General features: G+C 38.0%; 1 protein-coding gene across 4 annotated transcripts in view; it reads left to right on the top strand.

Annotated features, from left to right (window-relative positions):
* Nucleotides 1-23912, top strand: part of iqsec3a (IQ motif and Sec7 domain ArfGEF 3a) — a 141427-nt gene extending 117515 nt beyond the window's left edge. For 3 of the 4 annotated variants that reach the window (XM_053508453.1, XM_053508456.1, XM_053508455.1), the window contains 6 exons: nt 3440-3565; nt 5202-5301; nt 5736-5897; nt 10924-11016; nt 15268-15314; nt 21302-23912. In XM_053508453.1, coding sequence (XP_053364428.1) covers nt 3440-3565; nt 5202-5301; nt 5736-5897; nt 10924-11016; nt 15268-15314; nt 21302-21709 — 936 coding nt within the window. In that variant the 3' untranslated portion in view covers nt 21710-23912. The remainder of the gene's footprint in view (nt 1-3439; nt 3566-5201; nt 5302-5735; nt 5898-10923; nt 11017-15267; nt 15315-21301) is intronic. The other variant, XM_053508454.1, reaches the window with a different exon arrangement.
* Nucleotides 23913-24069: the final 157 nt, after the last annotated feature.

The raw sequence follows: 24069 nt of genomic DNA, 5'->3' as shown, positions 1-24069 counted from the left end.
GTGACTAATTGTTTCAGGAGGCCCAATTTGATGTGCAGTGGTGGCATCAGCACCTTCCAAGGGCCTCCCTGGCCTCAGTGAACCTTGCTTTTGTATGAGGAATATGAGTGTACAGGTGTGAACAGCTGAAACATCAGTAAGAGTTCGGGGGAAACCAGGTGGCACCTGAGCATATTGATGAAAACTAATGTGTTATAATATAGCCGTTTTGCTATAGGCAAACACCCAAGATACAATTCTGTGTTTAAAATAATCTGGGAGCTTCATTTTTTTTTTTCTGCTTTAAGTTGCAAATTGCATTTTCTTATACTGTAAGTGGATTTTAACATAAGCCCATGAGTTACACATGATTCTGATAAATTTAGATCATACTATGCCATGTTATGACAGTTCAGTTTGTGCTTTCTGTAAATAAGTGAAAAATTCACTCATCATCTATACCGCTTTATCCTGTATTCAGGGTCTCGGGGGGCCTGGAGCCTATCCCAGGAGGCTTAGGGCATAAGGCAGGGTACACCCTGGACAGGATCCCAATCCATCGCAGGGCACACATACATACAATCACTCACACACTACTGCCAATTTGGGGATGCCAATTAGCCTAATCTGCATCCCTTTGTACTGTGGGAGGAGAGCGGAGTACTCTCAGGAAACCCACTGAGCACAGGGAGAACATACAAACTCCATGCACACAGAGATGGGAATCGAGCCTGGCCGGGAATCAAACCTGGACCCAGAAGGTGCAAGGCGACAGTGCTAACCAGTAGTGCTAACCAGTACACCACCATGCCACCTACTACTATGGCAAATATTTAAAATTTACACAAATATTAAAAAAAAAACTCTGGCAGGTCTTCAGAAAGCGTAGAGTCTTCAGAGGGTTAATGTTTCTTACTTGATGTTACTGTAGGACACTATGGTGCCCTGGAGTCACTGCTGTCTCACAGAAAAAAACATAGCAGGGAAACATGGTAAAACCTCTTTGGAGACCCATCAAGAATGTCACCATTTTAAAGTGTCTGATGACCTCCCAGCCCTTTTTATTATAATTTAAGGCACCCAGGAATATCTTGAGATTTTGTTATCCTCTTTGAGATAGAAAAAAAAAGTCTGTTTTTATATGAATAGAAAAAATAAAATGTGCCTGTTCTTAATGAAAATGATGGGTACATTTAAAAATATCAATGTCTGTCCTGGTTACAAAAGCAAAGTAGGCAATTAGCAAATGATATTAAGCAATACAAAAGTAAATCCAGTTGCAACCAAAAGTCACACTCACTTCTTTACCATTTTAGAGCTAAACATAAATATGGCTGTAAGGCTTGCATCTGAGAAACAAGAGTTCATTCTGAGTTCATTGTAACATGGATACTGAAGCTCGCTGAAGACAAAATCGAGGCAAATAATTGTAAGTACTTTACCTTAAACCGTGCAGAATTATGAAAATGGACCTCACTGTGGCTTCGATAAGGTGCGTCAGGATTGGATAATGTTTTAATTAGTGTACTGTTTTTTCCCCTTTTTTGAATATTAAACGTAAGTCAGATCCCAGTGTTCTGACTCTATGCACTCTTCTGACAGGAGCTGATTATCAGTGGCTTCTCTTCTCAACCCTGCATCATCTCGATCACTTGTCTTTTGTAAATTCCAATAAAAATATAGCTCGTAGCTGTATTGCAAAAATTGCATTAGCTGCCATAATTGCATTATTCCCATAATAAATGCATCCTACTAAAACCATGTGTGCAGTATTATACTGCTTTAGGCCATGTCCATGCTGTCATAACTAGAGTATTAGGATATCAATTGTGTTGCTAATAAACCAGAACTTGCATTATGAGCACGAACTGATATATATATATATATATATATATATATATATATATATATATATATATAGGGATAGGGATACTATCCTAAATTATATGCGCCCTTAAAACCACTTTGTGAAATTAATCTTCTCTCAGGACGTCTGCACAGAGGCCAAAACATACAAGTCTACAACAGATCTTTTACATCCAGACCTCTATCCATTGGACAGACTCCTTACACCAATTCATTGTAACACACACCACACACATACAGTATGCATATGCACAAACATTCGCATAAATGAATGCTCAAACTTTCATACTAATGATTTTTTTAATTTCCCATATATTATAGATTTTTTTTTGTACTAGGTCTGGAAAACATGCATTCTTATTTTCTTATTTTTCCAGGACATTCATGGCCTGCAAACCCTGTTATGAACAGCACATATTACACAGCAGATTTATTTTTTCATGATGGTAATTAAAGGGGCACATATACCTTATCATGTGTTTCAATGTGTTATGATACCTTTCTATTATAGCCAGCGCTGAATTTTTTTTTCAGCGATTTGTGCTACAATAGTTATTCTGCGAGATCAGATCAGACAGGTTAGCCCAGGGGCAGCAACCCGAGCCTCCGGAGACACATGTGTCTCTTTTATACCTCTGCTGTGGCACCCTGTAGCTTTGGAAATTTTAATTTATTTTACGTTCATTAGTTATTTAAATGTTATTCTAAATTTGATGATCTTGTAACATTAAAATAAAATTTGTTTAATTTTTTGTTGCTCAAAATATGCACCTCAACCGCCGATGTGCGACGCAAGTGATTTATTGAGATTGTTGACTACCGGTTTTATTCAGGTTGACAGCTGACCGCATGCTCTAATACAGTACACTCAATAAAAGCATGATGGAACACAGAAGCATTTTTAACTTGCTGCAGGTGGATAATTTAGGTTCAGCTGTATATTTCCTAAATACAAGCGGGACTCAAATAGACATTAAGTATTTTATTTGAAAGTAACCTTTTTGGTTTCAATATGTTTTGTTGCATGCAGAAAATTTCATTTTCTATGTAGCAGTAGTGTATTTCATAAATACAGCACACTATAGTATTTTTTAAACAGTATGTAGCATAAAGGAAAAAAATATATACATGCAGTGTTATCTTCATCTTAGAAGTCAAAGGGTTTTGTGGCTCCTGATATTTTTCTTTTTTTGTGAAAAAATGGTTTTTCGAGTGTTTAAGGTTGGCCTTTGGTTTCCACAGCCATAAATGATTCTTGGATATTATGATCCTGTCATCAGGTTTATTGATCTGTAATCAATAATCAGTTTTAATGTTATGTGGTATTAATTGTATGGCTGATTGGTAGTGCTGTCCAATTAATTACAAAAAAAATAATAAATCAAAATAACAGTATGGAACTGTGCTGTGTTTAATTGCAAAAGGCTGCAATTTATTACAAGTAATACACACATAGTCAGAAATGTTTGCAGAGTTTGTTAATAATTTAAGTATTTGTTTAATTTTTTTTATGCGGTATAGGCATTTGCACATCATTTGCCACTAAACAAAAATAGATACGAATTGATGTTCTTTTCTCTCCTTTTAACCTCAGGTCCTCTCAGTCCCTCACAGAAGATTGGTGTGCTGTAGTCGCCTTTTCGAAGTGACTGACATTAACAAAGCCCAGAAACAAGCCTCTCACCAGAGGGAAGTCTTCCTCTTCAATGACCTTATTGTGGTAAAAAGCTGCTCACTTTGTTAACACAAATATTTCAGCCCCATTATAGGAAATGCCTTGTTTATAGCCTTATCTTTATTTTGAAATGTTATTCCAAATTGTTTTCTGTAAGTGCTAAGTGCCTCTGAGCCTCAAACCAAGTAATTAACAGGATGCTTTTTCATAATCGTGAGTATTATTGCTTTTAGACACCCACTACATGCCATTTTATATAGTTGTTTTTGTTTTTCTTTATGGGATGAAGAGGCTTGAGGCAAGCATTAATTTTTTACTCCTTTACCAGCTTGCTGCAACATCCAGCTACTGTGAGAACAAAAGTTTGAGGTCAATGCCCTCTACTACTTCTCTAGATAAGTCATTAATTTGGTCAGAGTTTCAGAGAATGACTCCTGAAATTAAACACAGATTAGGCATATATTATAATTAAGCAGCCATTAGGGTGTCTCTGAGGTTATCACACATGAGCATTAAACTATCCTCATAATTATATGGTCCCATATTAATCTCTGAGCGAGAGTGAAAAAAAAACAGATGTTTTATATCAGAATAGATGAGAGCCAGAGGTTTTTATTATTATTATTACCACGATGCCTACACATTTTCAGAACAAAAGAGTTCATCAAAGGATTTAATATCAAAATATCTTACTTTACTTTTTCTTACATTCACAGTCAATGTTAGAAAGTTTCAGAGATATCAAACAGGGGAGAAAAATCCCAAAACCTAATCTAAGCATCAGTTAATTACATGTAAGCCTCCTGCGCCATGATGTCATTCTTATGATGGCGAGGCAGCAAAATATTCTCAGCAGCTCGGGTATTAAGTGGAAACAGTTTCAAATGTTCTGAAATTGGATGTTGCTCTTGAACACTCCTGGATATCTGTGACAGAATGATGTATAGTTTTAATATTACAGTTATGTGATTTGGCCTGTGGGAGTTACAGTAAGCAGAGCATAGTTTATTTTCCTCTTTCAGTCTCCACCCACTGTCCTTTCTTTCTGATATCCTCTCACACATGTCACAGCACTTCATTTCGGGTAATTTAGAATAATACTCGACATGGTGCTGTTTTGTAAGACAATGTTTCTTTTATCATTTGACATGGTGACCTGCCATGAGTATAAAAACCTGCCATTGCAATATCTTTTACAGGTTTTTATCTTAGTATAAAGTGGTTCTGCCTGTATTGGATTGACCTTCAGTCTGAATGAGTACAGTAGAACCATTCACAGGTTTATGGTCTGGTTGGCACAGTAGAGAGATCGTTGTGATCGGGAAAAGGCGTTACCTTATTTGACTGGTTATTTGACAGATACAATGTTTTTATGCAGACAGTGGTAGAACATGCACAGAAACTTGACACATATGGTAACTAGGGCTCAGGATCAAATCCTTAAACTGTGAGGTCCCAGTGATATAGTTTTCCCCCTTATATTGGAATAAATATAATTCTCTATTAGTTATTTTAAACTGAATTAGGAAAGCAACTCGGCATAGTAGAATACTTAAATCATTACATTAAAAATAACAAGTAGAAGCATTAATCCAAGGTCGGTTTAGCAGCATGCAAGACAGATGTTCCTTCTGCTTTCATTTGTCTGATGTGTGACATTTCTTTCTTTTTTGTTTCATAGATTTTGAAGCTGTGTCCAAAGAAGAAGAGCTCAGCTGCTTACACATTCTGCAAAGCCATGGGCCTCCTGGGGATGCAGTTCCACCTGTTTGAGAATGAATGTGAGATTTATTCTTTTTTAAATTAATATCAATGTAAATTTGACATCATTATTTAACTGTCTTGTTATTAACAAGACTTAAGAAATGAAACTTGTAGAAGAAAACAATAGGCATATACATTTTGTTTTTGGTTATTTTTAGCTTATTATATTTTTATACAATATGTATAGGGTCCCCGTGCACCCCCATCAACTCACTCCGTCTTTTTTCTCTACATTATTAAAAATTATTTTGACACACTGAAATCCAAGTTTGACCTTACTCTGTAGAAATTCTACAAATTATGTGTGAAGTTGAACTTTACATGTAGAGGAAATTTTTCTTTTGGTTTTTTTTTTTCATATGTACCCTGTATTTACAGATACTTTTAGACTTAATAGGTTCTTGAATAAAGATAATGTTAATAACTAATTCCTCTTTCTCTTTTCCATTAGACTATCCCCATGCGATAACCATTGTGTCTCCGGTTTCTGGCTCAGATAAGAAGCAGGTCTTGAATTTCTGTGCTCAGAGCTCAGAGGAGCTGCTTAAGTTTGTAGAGGATTTGAAGGAGTCCATCGCCGAGGTGACCGAAATGGAGCAAATACGCATTGAATGTAAGTGTATGTTTTTGTGTGTGTGGTGTTAGTGGGGTTGCTTTGTGAATGCTTGTGGTTAACCAGATGCACAATGAGCATAATCACTATGCGATAAGGACTAGCAAATTTGGTGAAACGAAAACATTAAATTACTGCAAAAACCAGACAGGGTGTGATTTATCAATTCTGATGCTTTCTGACTGATTGGAGGCACCATGCATGACCAATAAGGCTCACACTGCTTAAGAGCCTATTGAAATTGCCCCTAATCCAGATTACACATGACTACTGTAATTGAGAGAAGGAGAGAGATGTTTCAAATAATGTTTCAAATAATCTAGCAGTGAAGTAGTCCACAAAAATAACATTTTACAGTTATGTAACAAAATAGGCGCATGGGTGGCTTTTGGTTAGGTGACCAACTCTGCTTGAAATCCAGTCCTTGGACTTAAAAAGATATAGTTTACAGTATTTGGAAGATTCACTTGGGGTGCTTTGTAGTCTCCATCACTTCATCCTAAACTAAGTCAGGGTTTAAAAATACCCCTGATGTTATAACTCTGTTAGAAAAAAGTACAGAAAGTCAGCCTTTTTTTTATTCAATTGGTGCTTATTTAAGCGCTTGACAGTATTGTCCTATATTCTTGTATAAGTATTCCCATGAGTGCGATTAGGGAAATAAAAAAAAAAAATTATGAAAAATGAACTAAAGAGAGCCCACTTGTGTATTCATCAAGAATTAAGAATTATTTATGAATTAATTAAACATGGCCTGGTGTGTTTTCTCCTATATTTTGGAACACAGCAATCACTAAGAGACTAAGACATCAGTTTGGTTCCAAATGATTCAAGTTGCAGGAACTGACCCAAAAATGCTGTGTTATAAATTGTGGGCAGCATTAAATTTTAAGATGCGAGCTGTTAAACTGACCCTCGAGGCTCAAACTGATCCAATGGTTAGAGCTGTCATACTGCGGATACTGTATAGAATGTGTTCTAAATATCTCTTCCAAATAAAAACAACTATCGATGGTATAAATGATGTCATTCGTGATCCTGTTTAGTAAAATCCATTTACGCGAACTTTGTTTGGGATTCAGCCAAAAATCTGCAGTATTACAACTCTGGAAGCCGAGCTTAATAATATTTTTAATAATTATTAATTTTAATAAATTAATAATACTTTTCAGTAGTGAGGCAAAGTGGCTGCATTTGTTTCGTTTAATATATGAATAATCTTACATCGTCAGTGTCACAATTACTTTGAAATTATTGATTCAGTTGCATGCAATTCTGCGAAAAAAAAATGTTGCCAGACAGGAAGGGTCAAAAACATTAACAAAATGTATACAGATATACAACACACAGATATATACAGTATATTGACTCAGGAATGGAAAGAGCTTTAAAAGAGGCAAACTTGTGTCGTAATGTAAAGTGTATATATACAAGTGAAATGAATGAGATAAGAAACAGCTGATGAATCGGTGTACATTTGTAGGTCTTGTTTGGGAGTTATTGTTTAATAGAGTTTAATGACAGTTTTATTTATTAAGGTAGCAACTATAAAGAAGTACATTTCTCAGTGTGTGGCCATGCTTATTAATATGCCTTGGAATTTGACATTTGACAACCTTCATACCTGATGATGACTTACATACTGGGCAAATGAAGTTCAGTATATGGTGTAGGCTCTCGCCATGAGAATAAAAAGACTTAATAAAAGAATAATTCTGTAGTGTTTAAAAAGGCAGGAGAATAATTATGGAGGGATCTCAAACCACTCTTCCATGCAGAACATTTTCAACTCATTGAAATTCTTGTGGTTTTTCTTATGAAGTGCCTTCTTCAAATTTTCATTCGGATTCAAATCTACAAACTGAAAGGAGCCATTATGAAGCCCTGATTTTGTGTCACTGCAGCCATTTCTTTGTCCATTCTGATGTGTCCTTCAGGTCAAAATCTTGTTGGAAAACTCAGTCAGGCCCAGTTTCAACCTTCTGGTCAAGGCAACTAGGTCTTCTGTTGAAATATTCTAATATTTAAGTTAATAATTTATGCACTTGATCCTAGCAAGAGTCCCTGGGCCAATGGCAACAAAATAGCTTTAAAGTATTAAAGGGATGCTACCATGTCTAAGGTGGGTATTCAGCCCTCTTTTTTCCAAATATAGTAATTGTTTGTGGACCTCAATGTTTATATGTTCAAGTTACTGTTGATTGTGGTAAAACGCTAAGATAAAAATACACTTGGAATTTCTGAAACTGGGACCTTTGGAGTCCCTTCTTGCCTCTCTTAGCATTAGCATCTCCTCATTGTGTGTGGGCATTTACTACGTCTCTGATAGTGCTAATTTCAACCGGATGTCTATTTTTTTAGCCATTCTATGCAGCCCAGCATTTTTACATTATTATGATGAACCCAGGTTGATTAGGAATTTGGCGTGTTACAGTAGATCGCCAGATACCCTTGGTGACCCACCCAGAAGTGATCAGTCAGCATGCTACAACATGGATCACCATTTTATGCCATTCTATAAGCTATGCCTTTAGCTCCTTATGAGTTCGTTGGATTGTCACAGTGTCTCTCAGGGTGCGGCTAAAGATCTTCCCCGGGCTTTTTGCAGACTTCACCTACCAGTACATCCTTGAAATATGGATGCAGTGCTTGTCAGACACATTTCTTCTCCTTAGGACAAATATCCTGGATTTGCCTGTCTTGAAACTTATTCTTGCCCATGTAACAATCCTTTTCACCCCTTGGAGGAGCCATAGGCATTCTGGTACTGATGTTGTTGGGATAGTCAGATTAACCATGAAGGCTACAATTGGAGGATGATGACAGGAGCGCCTACATTTTACTTCTGCTGACTTGACGGGAATATTTATTGCCTAAGTCATAAAAAGAGACTGAAATGATACAACTAGTGTTTATACCTTTTCTAGATAATGCCATGCAGATGTTGCCCCAGAGGTGAATCTCAAATGAATTTTTGAGGGATTGGTCTGTACTCCTTTCTCACCATTCTGAACTGTGTTATTATTGCCTTTAAGTTGTTTGAAACCAAATCTCTAAGCACCATTTCTTATTAAAAAGACACTTTACATTTTTTACATTTTATGTATAAGATTCTTTAAGGGTGCCGATATCTTTGCAGATATGTTTTTGATGAAATCGCCAAAAACAACATTTTGTAGAAACTATTTTTATTGGCTGGATTATTAATTACATTTTTTCATTTGAGGAAAGGTAGAATTAAGTATTATTTAGATAATATTAAGACTTTTGCACATTTCACTTCATTTCACTTATTAGTGTTATGTCCATTAGCTGTATATGGACAATACCCTAATTCATACTCATGGTACAGAGAAGTCATATTAATTTTCCACTTCGGAGCAATAAAACAATGGTTGAATTTTCAGTTCAGAGTTCGTTCCTAGTAAAGTATAAATCGTTTCTACTTTTTTGTTTCCTGCTCCTTTTGCTGAGCCCTGGTGTGCTCTGCTGCCTGGTTTGCCTGAGTTTATATCCTTTAAGCGGCTCTGGGTGTTTTGATGTCGCATTTATTCAGTTTCTTAGCTGCACTGCAGTCAGACTTTCAAGCACATTTCAAAAGACCAAAACAGAGAGGGAAGATGCAAAGAAAGAAACTGGAAGTAACTACACAGTTCAGAAGGGCTAGAGAAGTGTATGTATTTGTTAAAAAAAAAATTGAGAATGTGTTACCCAAAAAGTGCACCTCAAAGCCAGTCTCTTGCTGATGCTGGCCTTTGTTCACTACATCCTCAGAGCACAGACCCATGGGAACTCTGTGTGTGCGCAGAGTTTGGTTTGTGTGTGCGTCCAGTTTTAAGATCCTTTCTAAAAAGCATGAATACCTCGTTTATTTCACTCTGTCGTTGTCCTTTTTTATCCTGGATCTGAGGTGAGCTGAACTTTTGTCCTTCTTTTGTATAAACCTCTTGATTGTTCTTTATTAGTGAGCCGTCACAGTTCTTTAATCAAGCTAATCCAATTTTGAGCCGGACGAACCTTAGAAAAATAACATGTAATCTTATTAGCATTTACTGGACACATTCGTAGCTGTCCCTTGTTGATTAAGTATTATGCTATTTCTGTTTCTTGTTTCTGTTCATCTGACATTTGAAAGATTGACTACATTCAAGTGTGCCATATTAAAAACACTGCCTTATTATTAAAAAAAACTTGCTTGCTCTAATATTTCTTGAACCATTTTTAGCTTTGTTTATGACATGCATTTTCTGTGGAACAGTTATTTTCTTTCTAAGCTGCATTAAGATTTGAAAGAAATCTTGTATTGATAATGGGAGAGTCAAACCTTTACCAGCACATCCCAAAAAACCCTGTGGTTATGAACAGGACAGTGTGGTGGCGAATCCATCTTTTGAAATGATTCCTTGGACCAATTCCAGTTTGATCCTGATGAATCTTGGCATTGTTGCCCTGGAACATGGTGTGCCATCAGGGGAGAAAAAAAAATGATCAATTAATGGGATAACTTGGTTAAGTAAATTTAGGTAGTCAGCTGACCCAATTCTATTGCCATATAAAGTTGATGAGCCTAGATCTGAACAACTGAAGCAACCCCAGATCATAACACCATCTCCAGAGGCTTGTACAGTATAGGCACTATGCATAATGGGTGCATTGCTTCATGTGCTTCCTTTCTTACCTTGATGAGCCCATCACTCTGTAATAAGGTCAATATGGACTCATCATCAGACCACATGACCTGGTTTGTGGTCTTGCCATATTAAAAAGCTGGTTATCATTTTCTCCAGTGGCGTTATACCGGTTACAGTACGCTTGGGAAAAACAATTCTGTATATGCTGATGAGATGAGAAGAGAACTGTGTTGTGAAAAAGCACAGGCCCCATTAGGATTCCTTTAGCAGGCAGGAAAGGGAGCAGAAAAGTGCCGATGTGGTTTAGATTTCTACACATCTCTCTGTGTCTGTCTCTATATCTATGCACATGTCTTTCTTTCTTTCTACCTGTCTCTCTCTGTCTCTTCGTGCAGGGGAGTTGGAGAAGCAGCAGGGAGCCAAGACTCTCTCTTCTAAGAACAATGGCACCCAACTGGAGCTCCGTGGGAGACAGAGCTCTCCTTCGGGTACTCAGCACCAACCAATCTGTCTGTCTGTCTATCTATCTGTCTATCTATCTATCTATCTATCTATCTATCTATCTATCTATCTATCTATCTGTCTGTCTGTCTGTCTGTCTGTCTGTCTGTCTGTCTGTATGTATGTATGTCTGTCTATATGCATGGGGAAGAGCTGAATGGTAGCCAGAAATATAATTGGCCACACACCAGGATGTTGTTTCCCTAAAATTCTAATTATAAGACAAACATGCACATCGTGTCACCATGAATATATCAGAATTCTTTAGGAAAAACCATAGGACCGTTGTAAAACATAAGAGAGGTGGCAGAGGAGGTCAAGTAGGCATGCATCAATAACATTAAAAGCCACCTGTCTAATACTGCGTCGGTCCCCCATGTGCCACCAAAACACCTTTGATCTGTTGAAGGATAGACTTCAGAGGACACAAGACCCCTGAAGCTGTGCTGTGGTATCTGGCATAAAGACATTAGCAGCATATCCTTTAAGTGCTGTAAATTGTAAGTTGGAGCTTCAATGGATCTGACTTGTTTGTCCAGCACATTCCACAGATGCTCGCTCAGATTAAGACCTGTGGAATTTGGAAGGCAACAGCGCCATAAACCCTTTGTCACATTCCTCATGTCGCAATTTCCACAGGGTGGCTGGTTGCATTATCCTGTTGCTGTAAAAAAAAAAAAAGCTATAGACATCTTCAGAGTTCTTGTGAAGTCCATAAGTTATTGCAGATTTAAATGGTGCAGCATTGAGGTTCTGAAAAACACCCATAGCTACAACAAGATCTACTGCAGGTTGCCTAACCACCATTATGCAGTAAAAGATACTCCTAGTAAAATTAAATAATTGTGTTATAAGATTTCACACAAAGATCGCTATATTGCTAATATTGCACTAGTTAAGTCATTTATAAGTATTTGCATTTTGAATGGTACCTTGATTGAAATCAATAGTCAATTTATTCAGATTCATGACAGGCATTGTGTTTTAAAAGTCAGCAAATTTGCTTAAAACAGAGTTTTAAATCATGATTAAATTTTTGGTTGATTTTTTTTTAAATAGATCCGTAGACTAACATGTCCCTGGCGTACAAAGATGATAGCAAGGGCATACACCGATTAACAGTTACAATAACACCATGATCAGGTAACTTGAATAACAATAATAATGAATTATATACTCTATTAGTAAACTTGTGACAGGACCATGGGTACCCAAAGCTCATTTAGGTCTGTGGAGACCAAAAGCCAGCCTGTCTGGCACAGTTGAACAGAAAAAGGCAATGTAGCAGCACATCACAACTTGTTAGCAGACAAAGAGTTCAAGGCTGTTGATTGGGCCTCCAAATTTCCCAGATCTTAATCTGATTGAGCACCCATAGGATGTACCGGACAAACAAACCTGATCCACGGAGTACCAAAATAATCCACTACTAACTACTACTAACATCCTGGTGCCAGAAACCACAGCACACCCCCAGTGGCCCTAAGGTGCCACGATTCAAGTTGGCTAAAGCTTCCCCAGCAGAACAAGGGGAACCTAAATCCCAGGTGGTTTTAATTTTAAATTTTTTAAAAATGTGGTTAATTAGTTAAACTTTCGCTGTAAAATGTTTGATTTGACTGTGCATTTGTAGACAGAAACTGCACATCATGAAAGAATTCTTTTGTTGTAAGTTAAGTGGTCTGTATTCTTTTAGCGTGTTATGTAATCATTCTGAGTTTACATTACAGTGGCTGATTATGTGTGGCCACTCTTCCACAGAATTTAGGTTGCCAATGCTAAAGGTCTAAAAGGCTTCAAAAAAATGTATTTAAATAAGTGTTACCTCTCCTACGATGCTCATTTTTAAGACATCAATAGGAAGACAGCATTATGCAAGACTCACTAGACAGCTGCAAATACCATAGTGACAACAGCAAAAGGAAACTTTTCTAATTATTCATATTACCTCAGACTCACTTTGAAGAATGTTGTTGTTTATGCAATCCCATTTTTGGCACAAGCTTGCATCACACTGATTTATAATGTATGTAAGCAAATCATGGTAATTTTCTTTAATGACAGGATCTTCATTATATAATCTGACATTAAAAAAACTTGTTATTGGACATGCTGTTAAAGAATTCAGCCATGTTTTTATTAGGATCTTTGTGACAAAAGTGAAATTGCATAGACTGGCTTAAGATTCCTGGCATAATGTCTTGCTTTTCTTTGGACACCGGATGCTACAATAGCTCTGTGTCCAACCCCAAGTCAAAATGTTCTGGATCCCACACTTTTTACTAATAGAAAGAAGAAAAAATGCATACATAGTGTGTATCTCAGGAGGTTATAATGTGGGGCAGGGAGAATCATCAGACACAGGTAAGAGGATTACTCTCTAACTATCAGACTGATGATTAGCTAAATTACGTCACACAGGGATAGCAGGATTAGGCTGTGGATATGTTTAGCGAGTAAGTGCAATGTAGGTTTGTAAAAAAGTTGTTGAGGTAGTGAAATTTTCTATGCAGAACAGAAAGAAATGTTTTTTATTACATATGCTGAATTTTAAAGTCTGACTGTGATGTTTGGCTTCATTATTGTGTTCACAAAACAATTCTTGTACAGTTTTAGCAATATGCATGAGGCATTGTCATCTTCAAACAGAATACCACCAGGATATAGTTGTTCCACCACAGGGTGCACATCTTCCTGCAGAGTCTCTCATCTAATTGGGAAAAGCCTGGTAAAAGTTTGGCAAGTTCTGAAAAATACATTTAGACTTTTTTGCTTTTATATACACCAATCATCCATAATATTAGCGCCACATTGATTATCAATTATACACCGGTAAACGACAGACAGGACACCCAAGGCTCACTCATGCCTGCATAGACCAAGGACCAGCCCATCCAGGCTGATCCCACAAAAAGGTCAATACCGACCCTGATAGAAAAGGCACCAGAACACTCAAAACACTGGGTCCAGTAGGGAAATAGCTCAAGAATGTTAACCCTGCCGCTAAACTCCTCACGTCCCAATCTGTTCAAGCAAATCTGTGATAAGTCGGTCCAAGCCACACATCTTTGATAATTCTGTGCTCATGTTTGTTGTTCTGGGATGAAAGGCTATACCTTCTACATGTGCATGTCTATATCTATTCATGGAAAAATAACATTAGTGATTTATCACTATTTTGTGATTTTAGATCAAAAGAAAATATTTTTATTATTTAAGTGTAATGGACAGCACACATGCATCACAGAAAATGTGGTAGTGTGAATTTAGACTTGTATTAACTAAATCCATTAGACATTTGTCTTTTTTTATTATAACCTGTAACCAAGAAGCATGACCATGCCATGCATACAGGTAGCACATATCTGCACACAGGTATACTGTATGTGTGCACTGTATGGCCAAAAATATATGGACATCTGACGCATTTGAAACATCTCATTCTAGGCTTTGCACTAGGTTTGAGTGGGCGAGTCTGTTGGGATTTTTTCACAATGCATTAGTGAGCCCTGGCATGTAATGTTCCAATTCAGGCCAAAGGTGTTCAATGAGATTGAGGTTAGGGCAGAGAAGGTGACTGGAAAATTTCCTACTGCAGCTTTGGCAAACCATGTCTTCATGGACGTTGCTTTGTGCACAGGGACACTGTCATGCTGGGACAGGTTTGGGTCTCTTGATTCCAGTGATGGACATCTTAGTGCTACATCATGCTGACACATTCTATAAAATTTTGTGCTTCCAACTTTGTGGCAACACTTTGGGGAAGACCCATATATAGCTGGTCAGATGTCCATATACTTTTGCTGATATAATTATAAAGCATATTTGGTAACTGATTCATTAATCTTAGAAAAAAAAAAAAAAAAAAAAAAGATTCTGGTCAACTCTGCAATAACACTCCCTGGATGGGCTGTCAATCCGTCACAAGCCATCATTTACTTTCCACATTTAAAGCCTACTTACTGGCCTGATTTTGGAAAGTGGGAGGAGAATCTGAATGCTACACAAATGCAGGGCAATTTACATTGTTGCATATAAAGTATCTTTTTGCAACCCCATAATAATGTCCCTATGCAACATACTGTACAGTATATAACTTACTTAATCATCAGTGAAAATGACCGTCAGTCTGGTAGCCACAAAGAATGCAAATGTAACATCCCACTACAGACCACCCTCCATTAATGATATATAATTCTTTGAAAGCCATCTAAATCATGCTTCTTTTTGCTGCTCAGGCAAAAATGAAGCTGAGACAGCGCAGACTGGACACAGTGCGGTAGAGGTAAGTAGACATTGTTTTTGCAGGTAAGTCCCTGCACAGTGCTTTAACACAGAAGATCAGTAGAGTTCAGGATGTTTTGTACTTAGCAAACAGTTTATTTTATTTAGCAACTAAGGCAGGCACACCAGCCATGGGCTGTACCTCAGGTGGTGTTCCAAAGTGCCACACCCCCTCAATCCTTCAGATCATCCACTGTCCCTCAAGGCATATCAGACCAAATTACCCCAAGGCCAAAGACAACAGCAGTCCCATGGAGGTCAAACTCATACATACTCAGTGCGTACTGTAGATCTTTTAGCAGGTTTACCTGGCAGTTTGGTTAAGTCTAGGAGAAGTGAGTGATGCAGAAATTGTCATCTTTTGGTGCCATGTGAGTCCTGAAAGCACTAGAGAGAAGAATGAATCTACTGCTTGTTATGCAAATTTTGTATGTGCGCTTATAGTCTCTATTTCTGGCATGCTTGGAACCAGACAATGTATGCAAATAGGATTATTATTTATGAATTACAGATTTTAAGGCTAATTTAAAATAGAAAGAGAGAATAAAATTTAAGTGCAAAGCCAGAGTGAGACACAGATATGTTGTATGCAAAGCCAGAGTGAGACACAGTGTATGTTTATGCAGGAGCTCCCGGTGGTTAAATTAGCATGCATGTTAACACTAACACTAATATAAGCAGTCACAATCTCATCTTTAACATCTCAATGAAAATATTAAACGTTGCTCTTTACCCAATGGGCTGTCATTTAGAGCGTGATCTTAGGTTTACTTCTGTGTGTGTGAATGAATATTTAAGTAGTACCCTGCACCTTTTCACTGCGGCTTTGATTGATGGCTACTCCTATCTGGACAGGCTCCTAGGATAAAAGTAATTACCATGCGTTAAATACTCCATTCTGATCACACACGCTGAGGTTAGTGAGGTGGAGCGAGTTGCCGCAGACATTCCCTGCCAACCTGGGATTTGGTTAAGTGGCACTGCGGACATCCGTCTCTGGCCGTGGCATTGTCAGCTTTCCGCTGATATTATCAAAGAGACGGTGTGAGCTGTGTAGTGTGTAAATGCCAAAGCTCCCCAGAGGGACATGGTGCTGTCAGAGCACATTGCAACATAGAAGGGGGGTCAGCGGAAAAGCTAGCTTCCTGTGTGTCCGTGTGTATGCAAGATGTATAAAGTAGTTATCATACAATTTTATAATAAAACACAATGTCATACTTACTGTACATACTGTATGTTCTACCGCAGCACTTTTTCTTATCTACTCAGAAAGTGCTTAGCTGAATACTTTAAACCACATAATTTCGACAGTTTCTCTGATTGCAAGGCAAACTACAGATCTACACTGCTTGGCCAAAGATAAATAAATAATAAAAATTCACACACTCTAAGATTCCATCACCTTTACAGCACACAGTGTGGTGGCCAGTTCATGTGTGAAAATGATTCCTTATGCTCACAGAACCACTCGATCAAAGTGTAAGGCCGTGAAATATCATCATCAGGGAAGTAAAACTCTGTAGATGTGATACCCTGGTTGTTCAGTACATTCAGGTCAACATAGGGTAATGTTGCTGAGCCTAGATCTGAGCCTAGATCCATTATTCATTCCAATGTTTTAACCATCCATGCAATTGGGGGATAAGTAAATGATAAGTTTTCATAAAATTAGATTTTTATTAGTTAATCATTATAAATGATACAGACTATATTGTTAAATAAATTAAAAATGTCTGTGAAGCTGCTTTATTCATTGTAATGGAGATAGCAGCTTTACAGACATCTAACTGCAGATTTAGATACAGTACATAATGAGCTAGCCGGCATCGAGAGTGGTTAGAAAAAAACTGCCTGAAATGAAGAAATCATGAAAAGAGCCAGACTCAGTATGGAATCTAACATCTTTTAGTTGGCACCAAATTGAAATAATAATTGTGATCATTTTAGCTTAAGTGAATTTTGTAGGCATTTTCTCATTGCTGTCATTTTTAATATTGCATTCTCCCTTAAGATGCTTACAGTCGTGCTTATGGTGCTTTGTTAATATTATATTAATTCCAGGCTCTCCATGTTAAGTATTCTGCAACTGCTGTAATGATGATAATGTGTTCTTGCTTGGCAAGCTTATGCAGGATAAAGAGTCACTTCAAGTAAAATAAACAGTGTAGTTTACATAAAGGAGTGTGTGAGTGTGTGCTTAGGCAGAAAAAAAGTTTGATTAGGGATATACTGGTTGTTGGGATATATCTGGGAGAGCCTCTCTCTTTCTTTCTCTTTCTCTCTCTCTCTCTCTCTCTCTCTCTCTCTCTCTTTCTCACTGTCTCTAATGCAGTCACTCTTATACATGGCTTAATCTCAAAATTTAAACAACCGTTGTAACTTTTTTGTCCATTCCTTCATTTTCTATGCTGCTTATCCTGTACAGGGTCACAAGTAACCTGAAGTCTATCCCAAGAAACTTCAAGCAGGAGTACACCCTTAATTTGGAATTAACCTAATCTGCATGTCATTGAACTATGAGGGAGAACTGGTGTACATGGAAGTAACCCACCAAGCACGGGGAGGACATGCACATATACCTGAGGCAGGAATAGAACCCTTAACCTTAGAGGAGACCACAGCGTCACCAACATATTTTTATGTCCTCACATATTCTAAGGCAAATCCTCCATCTGTCATTAAGCCTGTGTTATAAAATTGTATTAAATTGCCCAACCTTATTAATCTCAAGTGATATTATCACTATAGGATCTTTGTGAGTGTGGGAGATTGTGCCGTGCAATGGCACTTATCCAGGTTTTACCTTGCCTTAAGAGACCTGGGATAGACTCCAAACATGCTAGCACTCCCTTATTAGCACATGTTAGTAGTAGCTGATGAGTTTTATGGATATTATGTTAATGTAGCCCGGCAGCAAGGTGGTTCCAGGTTCGGATCTGTGTTCATGGAGTTTGCATGTTCTTGCTGTTCTTGGTGGGTGTTCTCCAGTTTCTTCCTACAATCCAAAGACATGCATTCCCAAATTGCTGTTCCCAAATTGCTGTTCCCAAATTGCGTGTGTGTGAGTGTATGTATGTGTGGATTGGCACCCTGTCCGAGTGTACCCTGCCTTGTGTCCTAAGTATCCTGAGATAGGTTCCAGGCCCTCTTGATCCTATACAGTATGTCGGATAAAGCAGTATAGACGATGAGTGAGTGTAAGTAGCTCTAGATAATGTCATCTACTAAATGCCATAACTGTAAACTTATACCACTGGTCAGGTACATTACTGTACATCAGGCAGTTAAATTGAACTGTGTGAGTGACTTTGTGATTGACAAAAAGAAAATGCAATATAGTCTTTAAATATCACAGAGGATAAGGTTTATTAGAATGCCAGGCCAGGGGTAGCTCAGTGGTTAAGGCATTGGACTACGGTTCGGAAGATCCCAGGTTCAAACCCCACAACCACCAAGTTGCCACTGTGGGGCCCTTGAGCAAGGCCCTTAACCCTCAACTGCTCAGATGTGTAATGAGACAAAAAAAAAAAAATTTAAGTCGCTCTGGATAAGAGCGTCTGACAAAAATGCCTAAATCTAAATGTAGAATGCAAGTATTTTATGTTACCTTAAAAATAAAACATTACTGTATGAGAAATACTAATTAGAAATGCATTCTATGTAGTCAATACAACGATCATTCATAACATTAGTACTACATACAATCATCTACTGTATCAGTAACCTGGTGACGGGATTATGGGCAGTGAAGGTTCACCCATGCCCCCATGGGGAGTAAAGGCCAGCATGTCTGGTCCAATCCTACAGACAAGCCAATTCAGAACAACTCAATGAAAACGTCAATGCTGGTCATGATGGAAGGGTACCAGAACATCTAGTGCGATGCCCATGGAGACGGGCAGACAAAAAGCCCAAGGCTGCTGACCCGACCTCCAAACTCAGAAGATCCAAATCTGATCAGGCACAGTTAGGGTTGCACTGGACAAACAAGTTTAATCCACGGAGGTGCCACCCTGTAACCCACAACACCCACAGGATCTGCTGTTAAAGTTACAGAGCCAGAGGGCCAGAGCTGCCCTCTGTAGGCTATGACTAGAATGTTGTACATGTTAAATACTGTAGTACACTATATAGATAGGTCAACTATCAGACCATGTCTATAAACTTATGTACTAAGGTATCTTCTATACCATTAAGTATTAAACCTCAGTGTCATACACCGAATACAAGTTGATTTAATTATCAATTTATATATATATATATATATATTAAGTCATTAATTAAATGTATAGTATTAATTCCACGAATGTGTATAATACAGTAAGGTACAAGTTTATTAGGTATACCAGATGTCTGTGTGTGAATATCCAATTGTGGCTAGACATTGCTCTGAAATTGGTCTTCAGAATATTTTGGCCTTTTCAGAGACCCTCTGTGTGTGTTCAGCACAGTTTCTGTCCATCATTCAGTTAGAAACAGAGAATACAGGACAAGTCCCTGAGGATCTTTACCCTATCTGTAAAGCTGAGAGTGCACAGATAATCTCAAGAACATTTTAAGCCTTTTCTCCTTGCACATAAAATCCCCTTATCGCTTTACTCCCCCGGACTGGCCGACACACCGCCAGTCATTCACCCAACTGGCTGTCTCCGCCAGTCAGAGTGATGTGTTCTCTCAGGGCACTGGTAACATTTAGAAATCTACATTTTTTTTTATGTAGTCAGTGAATTAATTCCTTACGTTCACATACTGTACACATCGTCAAATCTATTTAAATCTTATATAAATACTCTGTTTTATCTGGATCTCAATTATGTAAATGACATAAGCAAATAAGAGATAAAGAAAAGATTTACAATAATGCCAAAGATTGAGTATTTCAAATGTTTGTATTCGAACGTACAGTACAATAGGTGCATGCCTCTTCTATTTCTCACTTACAGAGAAGGCAGAGATAATATCTATAAAATAAATGCAGTGTGAAATTTGAAGACATTTGTGAACATGATGATGAAAAGATGCTTCTTGTACCTACACTGCAGGAAGAAACTCATCAAAACTGTGCTTTTTAATAGATTATGGTAATGGCACAGAAGATTCCTGGGATGATGCTAATGCATACGCTTGGCACACTTGGATCAGCCATTTGAGGAGGTTGTCCACTCACTGCATAGACAGGAAATAAATTAGGATAAAAGTACCTTCATGTTTAGTATTTAGTAGTCTGGGGTCTGAGGCCTTTCTGACGACCTGCAGTGATTCAGTGCTCTTCTTGAATTTGAGTAAATTCCAAAGGTTTTTTTGCTTGCGATTGTGGTAAATTCTCGCTTTCTGGTAGTCAGATTGTTTGTGGATGTGATGGTGTGGCACTCGTACCTAATATGTTTTAGAGAATTGTGTAGTTATTCCATTTCGCAGATGTTGTATTCTGTGGAAAATAATATTGTGATCAGGCTGATACTTGTGGTTAAAGATAGAAAAGATAACAAGTTTAAATGTAATCCGAGGTGTTGTTTAAGGCATAGCAGGTGTTATGACTGTGAAATAAAGGCATGCATTTCGACATGTGTCTCCTGTGGCATAGATGTTTGTCCCCCTCACTTGACCCCCCCTTCCCATGTTTGACCTCCTATTTTTACCCTACTTTACCCCTTACCCCACCATGTAGATGTACGTTCCACATGACCCCTGACCCTGTGATGTTGGAATGGTTGCCAAGGGAGACACAAAGGCCCTCAGTGTCTTCTAAACCACCAGCATTTCATACAGCCACTTGCACACCGACACACTCCCACAACCCCTTCACCTCTAAATGATGACCCGAGTTCAGACCTCCACTTCTGTCTCACTCTAAGGAAATGTTCCGCACCCTGAGTCCCACCCCCACGCATGTCTGTTGTGATGTGTTTTTCACCAGAGGGCTAACGGCCGTAGAAGGAGGACAGTCTTATAACATGTGATGCTGTCTCTGGCTGTTTTCTAAACTAGGTGTCAATTCACAACAGGCTTCAGACGTACCAGCTCAGTGCAGTGCCAACCCCAGAGAGCGCCGTCCATCTTAACCAGCGGGGGGAACTGGGCCAGGCGCCATGCGTCAGCCCTACGCCCTCATACGCCCACCAGCGGCCCGACACGCTCATCCAGTGCCAGCAGATTGTCAAGGTCATCGTGCTGGACAAAGGAGGTCATGGGCATGTTGAGGCCCTCCTCGGTCAGAGCCCCACCCACCAGCTTATCTCCTCACCTGATGGGGGCGGAGCCCAGCGGGAAAATGATGGGTCTCAGCCTCCGCTACCTCCGCCTCCTCCACCTTACAACCATCCTCATCAGTACATCCCCCCTGATCCCCGATTATCCCTGCATAGGACCCTGAGTGGCTCTCGAAGTATAGTGTAGAGCTTAAAAGAGAAAATACCACTGGAAAAAAAATCTACATAGATAACCATGTGCTTACCATTCGTGTATATATGTAAACATACAGAGAAATATAATGGAAAGACGAAGAAAATACTCACATATAAATACATATATTTAAGGTAAACGAATTTTAAAAAATAAAAAAGGTGTGTACTTTATTATCTTTGCAAATATGTGAACAATGCAGTGAAAAGAAAATTTACTTGATTCAAGCCGATTTTGAAAAAACAAAATGTAGTTTTAAAATACAGTATATCTTTGTCACTTTGAACTCTAACAGGTTGTACCAGTTATTATTTGAAGAAAAAAAATGCTCTGGTATTTTTAGTGATGTATCAGAAGAAAAAAAAAATTAAGATTAATGTAATCAAAAACCGCCCAATTCGACAGGACATCCTGTCTCTTTTATTACCTTACTGTAAAACCTGTTGTGTGTATATGCGAGCACTAAACTGATGGGTGACATATGTGCCAAAATACGAAAAAAATAAGAAAAGAAAATATTTTAACTGCAATATTTTGGTCCACATTGTGTTCTTTTAAAATGCGGATCTATACCAAACCTTGTTATTGCTCAACATTAAAAAAAAAAAAAAAAAACTTTCATTCCTCTGCTTTCAGCCAATCACATATAGTTGTCTAGAACTCTTTGCATCTGCTATTGCTCTTTTGCTCAGGAACTCTAGGACGTATATGAACATGTAGCATCTCAGAAAGTAGGTGACACTAACAAAGAGGACTTTTTAATCCCAGCTTCCCTTTTTGCACACATGAGTATCTGCTTGGCATTCTGTGAACCAATTTTAAAAGCAGCATAATGACTTGGACTGTTTCCTGATTCATTGACACACATTTCTTCTCTATGATCAGCACTTACAGGATATATTAAACCCTTAAATATATTGGACCTTAAGTTCACGTAGCGTCATTGTTTTTTTGTTTGTTTGTTTTTTTCCCCATAAGTATAACTTTCCTTATCTTTTGATGTGACACTTAAAACAAGATGAGCATTTTTGGGAGAAAATAGTCAGATTATAATGTTAGTTTTCTGTTTCTTTAGTCTCATTTGAAATGTATGTGGAATGGGTGGTGGGTGCAAGGGCCTGTTTTGTTTTGTACTAAATGTAAATATCATATTCTGCATCTGAGTAAGGTGTTCAAACTGTTTCCGTTCTGGTAAATGTTACCGTTTTTTTTTTTTTTTTTTTTCCTCTCATCTCAGACAGGTCATTGTCTGCCTGGTCTGGAAGTGTATTAATCATAATCATCAACGATATGTCTTGAATAGGTGTTCATATATATCATGTTGAGTGAAAGGTTGGGTTATAATTACACTGCTGCTGTTCAATGCTCCCTATCTGATCCAGTTCCCATGTTTCATTTCACACACATTTCCATTCAAGGTACTGGATATGTGACCGACCAAATCTTCTCTGAGCTCGTCTGTAGCTAGAGTTGATTTACTGGACCTGACTTGTTGATTGGATGGTGTCAGACTCCTTATTCCCATCTCTGTCACCTCTTTCACCCTACCTATCAGACCACTGCTCCGTATATCTCCAAAAATAAAACTAAATTAACAAATAAGGTACATAATAGACCTCAGTCTTTCGTCAAGGAGAACCCCGTCCTCTCTTATTCCACCTGGTTTGAAGTTTAAGTTGCAGGCATTGCTTCATAGAGCTGAAATGCTTCTAAAATTCGAGATTAAAAAATATAAAAAGAACATTAGACATGGTTCTGCAGTCTTCAAAGCATATACAGTAGTTCCCCCAAAGTTGAATCGCTTGCTTTCTGTGTGTGTGAAATATTGGATGAATGACATTTATTTTTTCAGAAGGTGAAAACCTCCCAATAAACTCTACACAGCTCTTGCTTCCCTGAGTGTATAGTGCCTGAACGATATAACCACACTTTATGTGCTTATAGGGTATATGATATTTAAGTAGAGTCACAGCAAATGCAGCCAAAGGCTACGATGCTATTGCTAGCTCTGGATTATTTGACTGATACTGAAAGGGCTAGTATACTGAGTAGCTGCCTTTAAATAACACTGATTTTTTGCATCGGCCTAGCAGGGTGTGCTTACGGGGCTCTGACATTTGAACCATGTTTTTCCCATTTGCTTTGACCCATTTTCTTCTTTGTCTGTGTGTTATCCACATGCTAATAAAATAAAAATTTCTGTATAGACACTTGAAGTTGAGGAGTGCCTTTTTGTTTAACGTTAATTAACGCAACAGTCTTAATGTTTTATCTCGATTATTTTGGTTGTCTATAAATAAGGTTATGAATTTGACACTGTATTTGTTACTAATTATGACCCACTATATTGTGTT

This window comes from Clarias gariepinus, chromosome 12 (assembly GCF_024256425.1).
Source record: "Clarias gariepinus isolate MV-2021 ecotype Netherlands chromosome 12, CGAR_prim_01v2, whole genome shotgun sequence".
Taxonomy (NCBI): domain Eukaryota; kingdom Metazoa; phylum Chordata; class Actinopteri; order Siluriformes; family Clariidae; genus Clarias; species Clarias gariepinus.
This window is presented reverse-complemented; position numbering and strand designations above follow the sequence as displayed.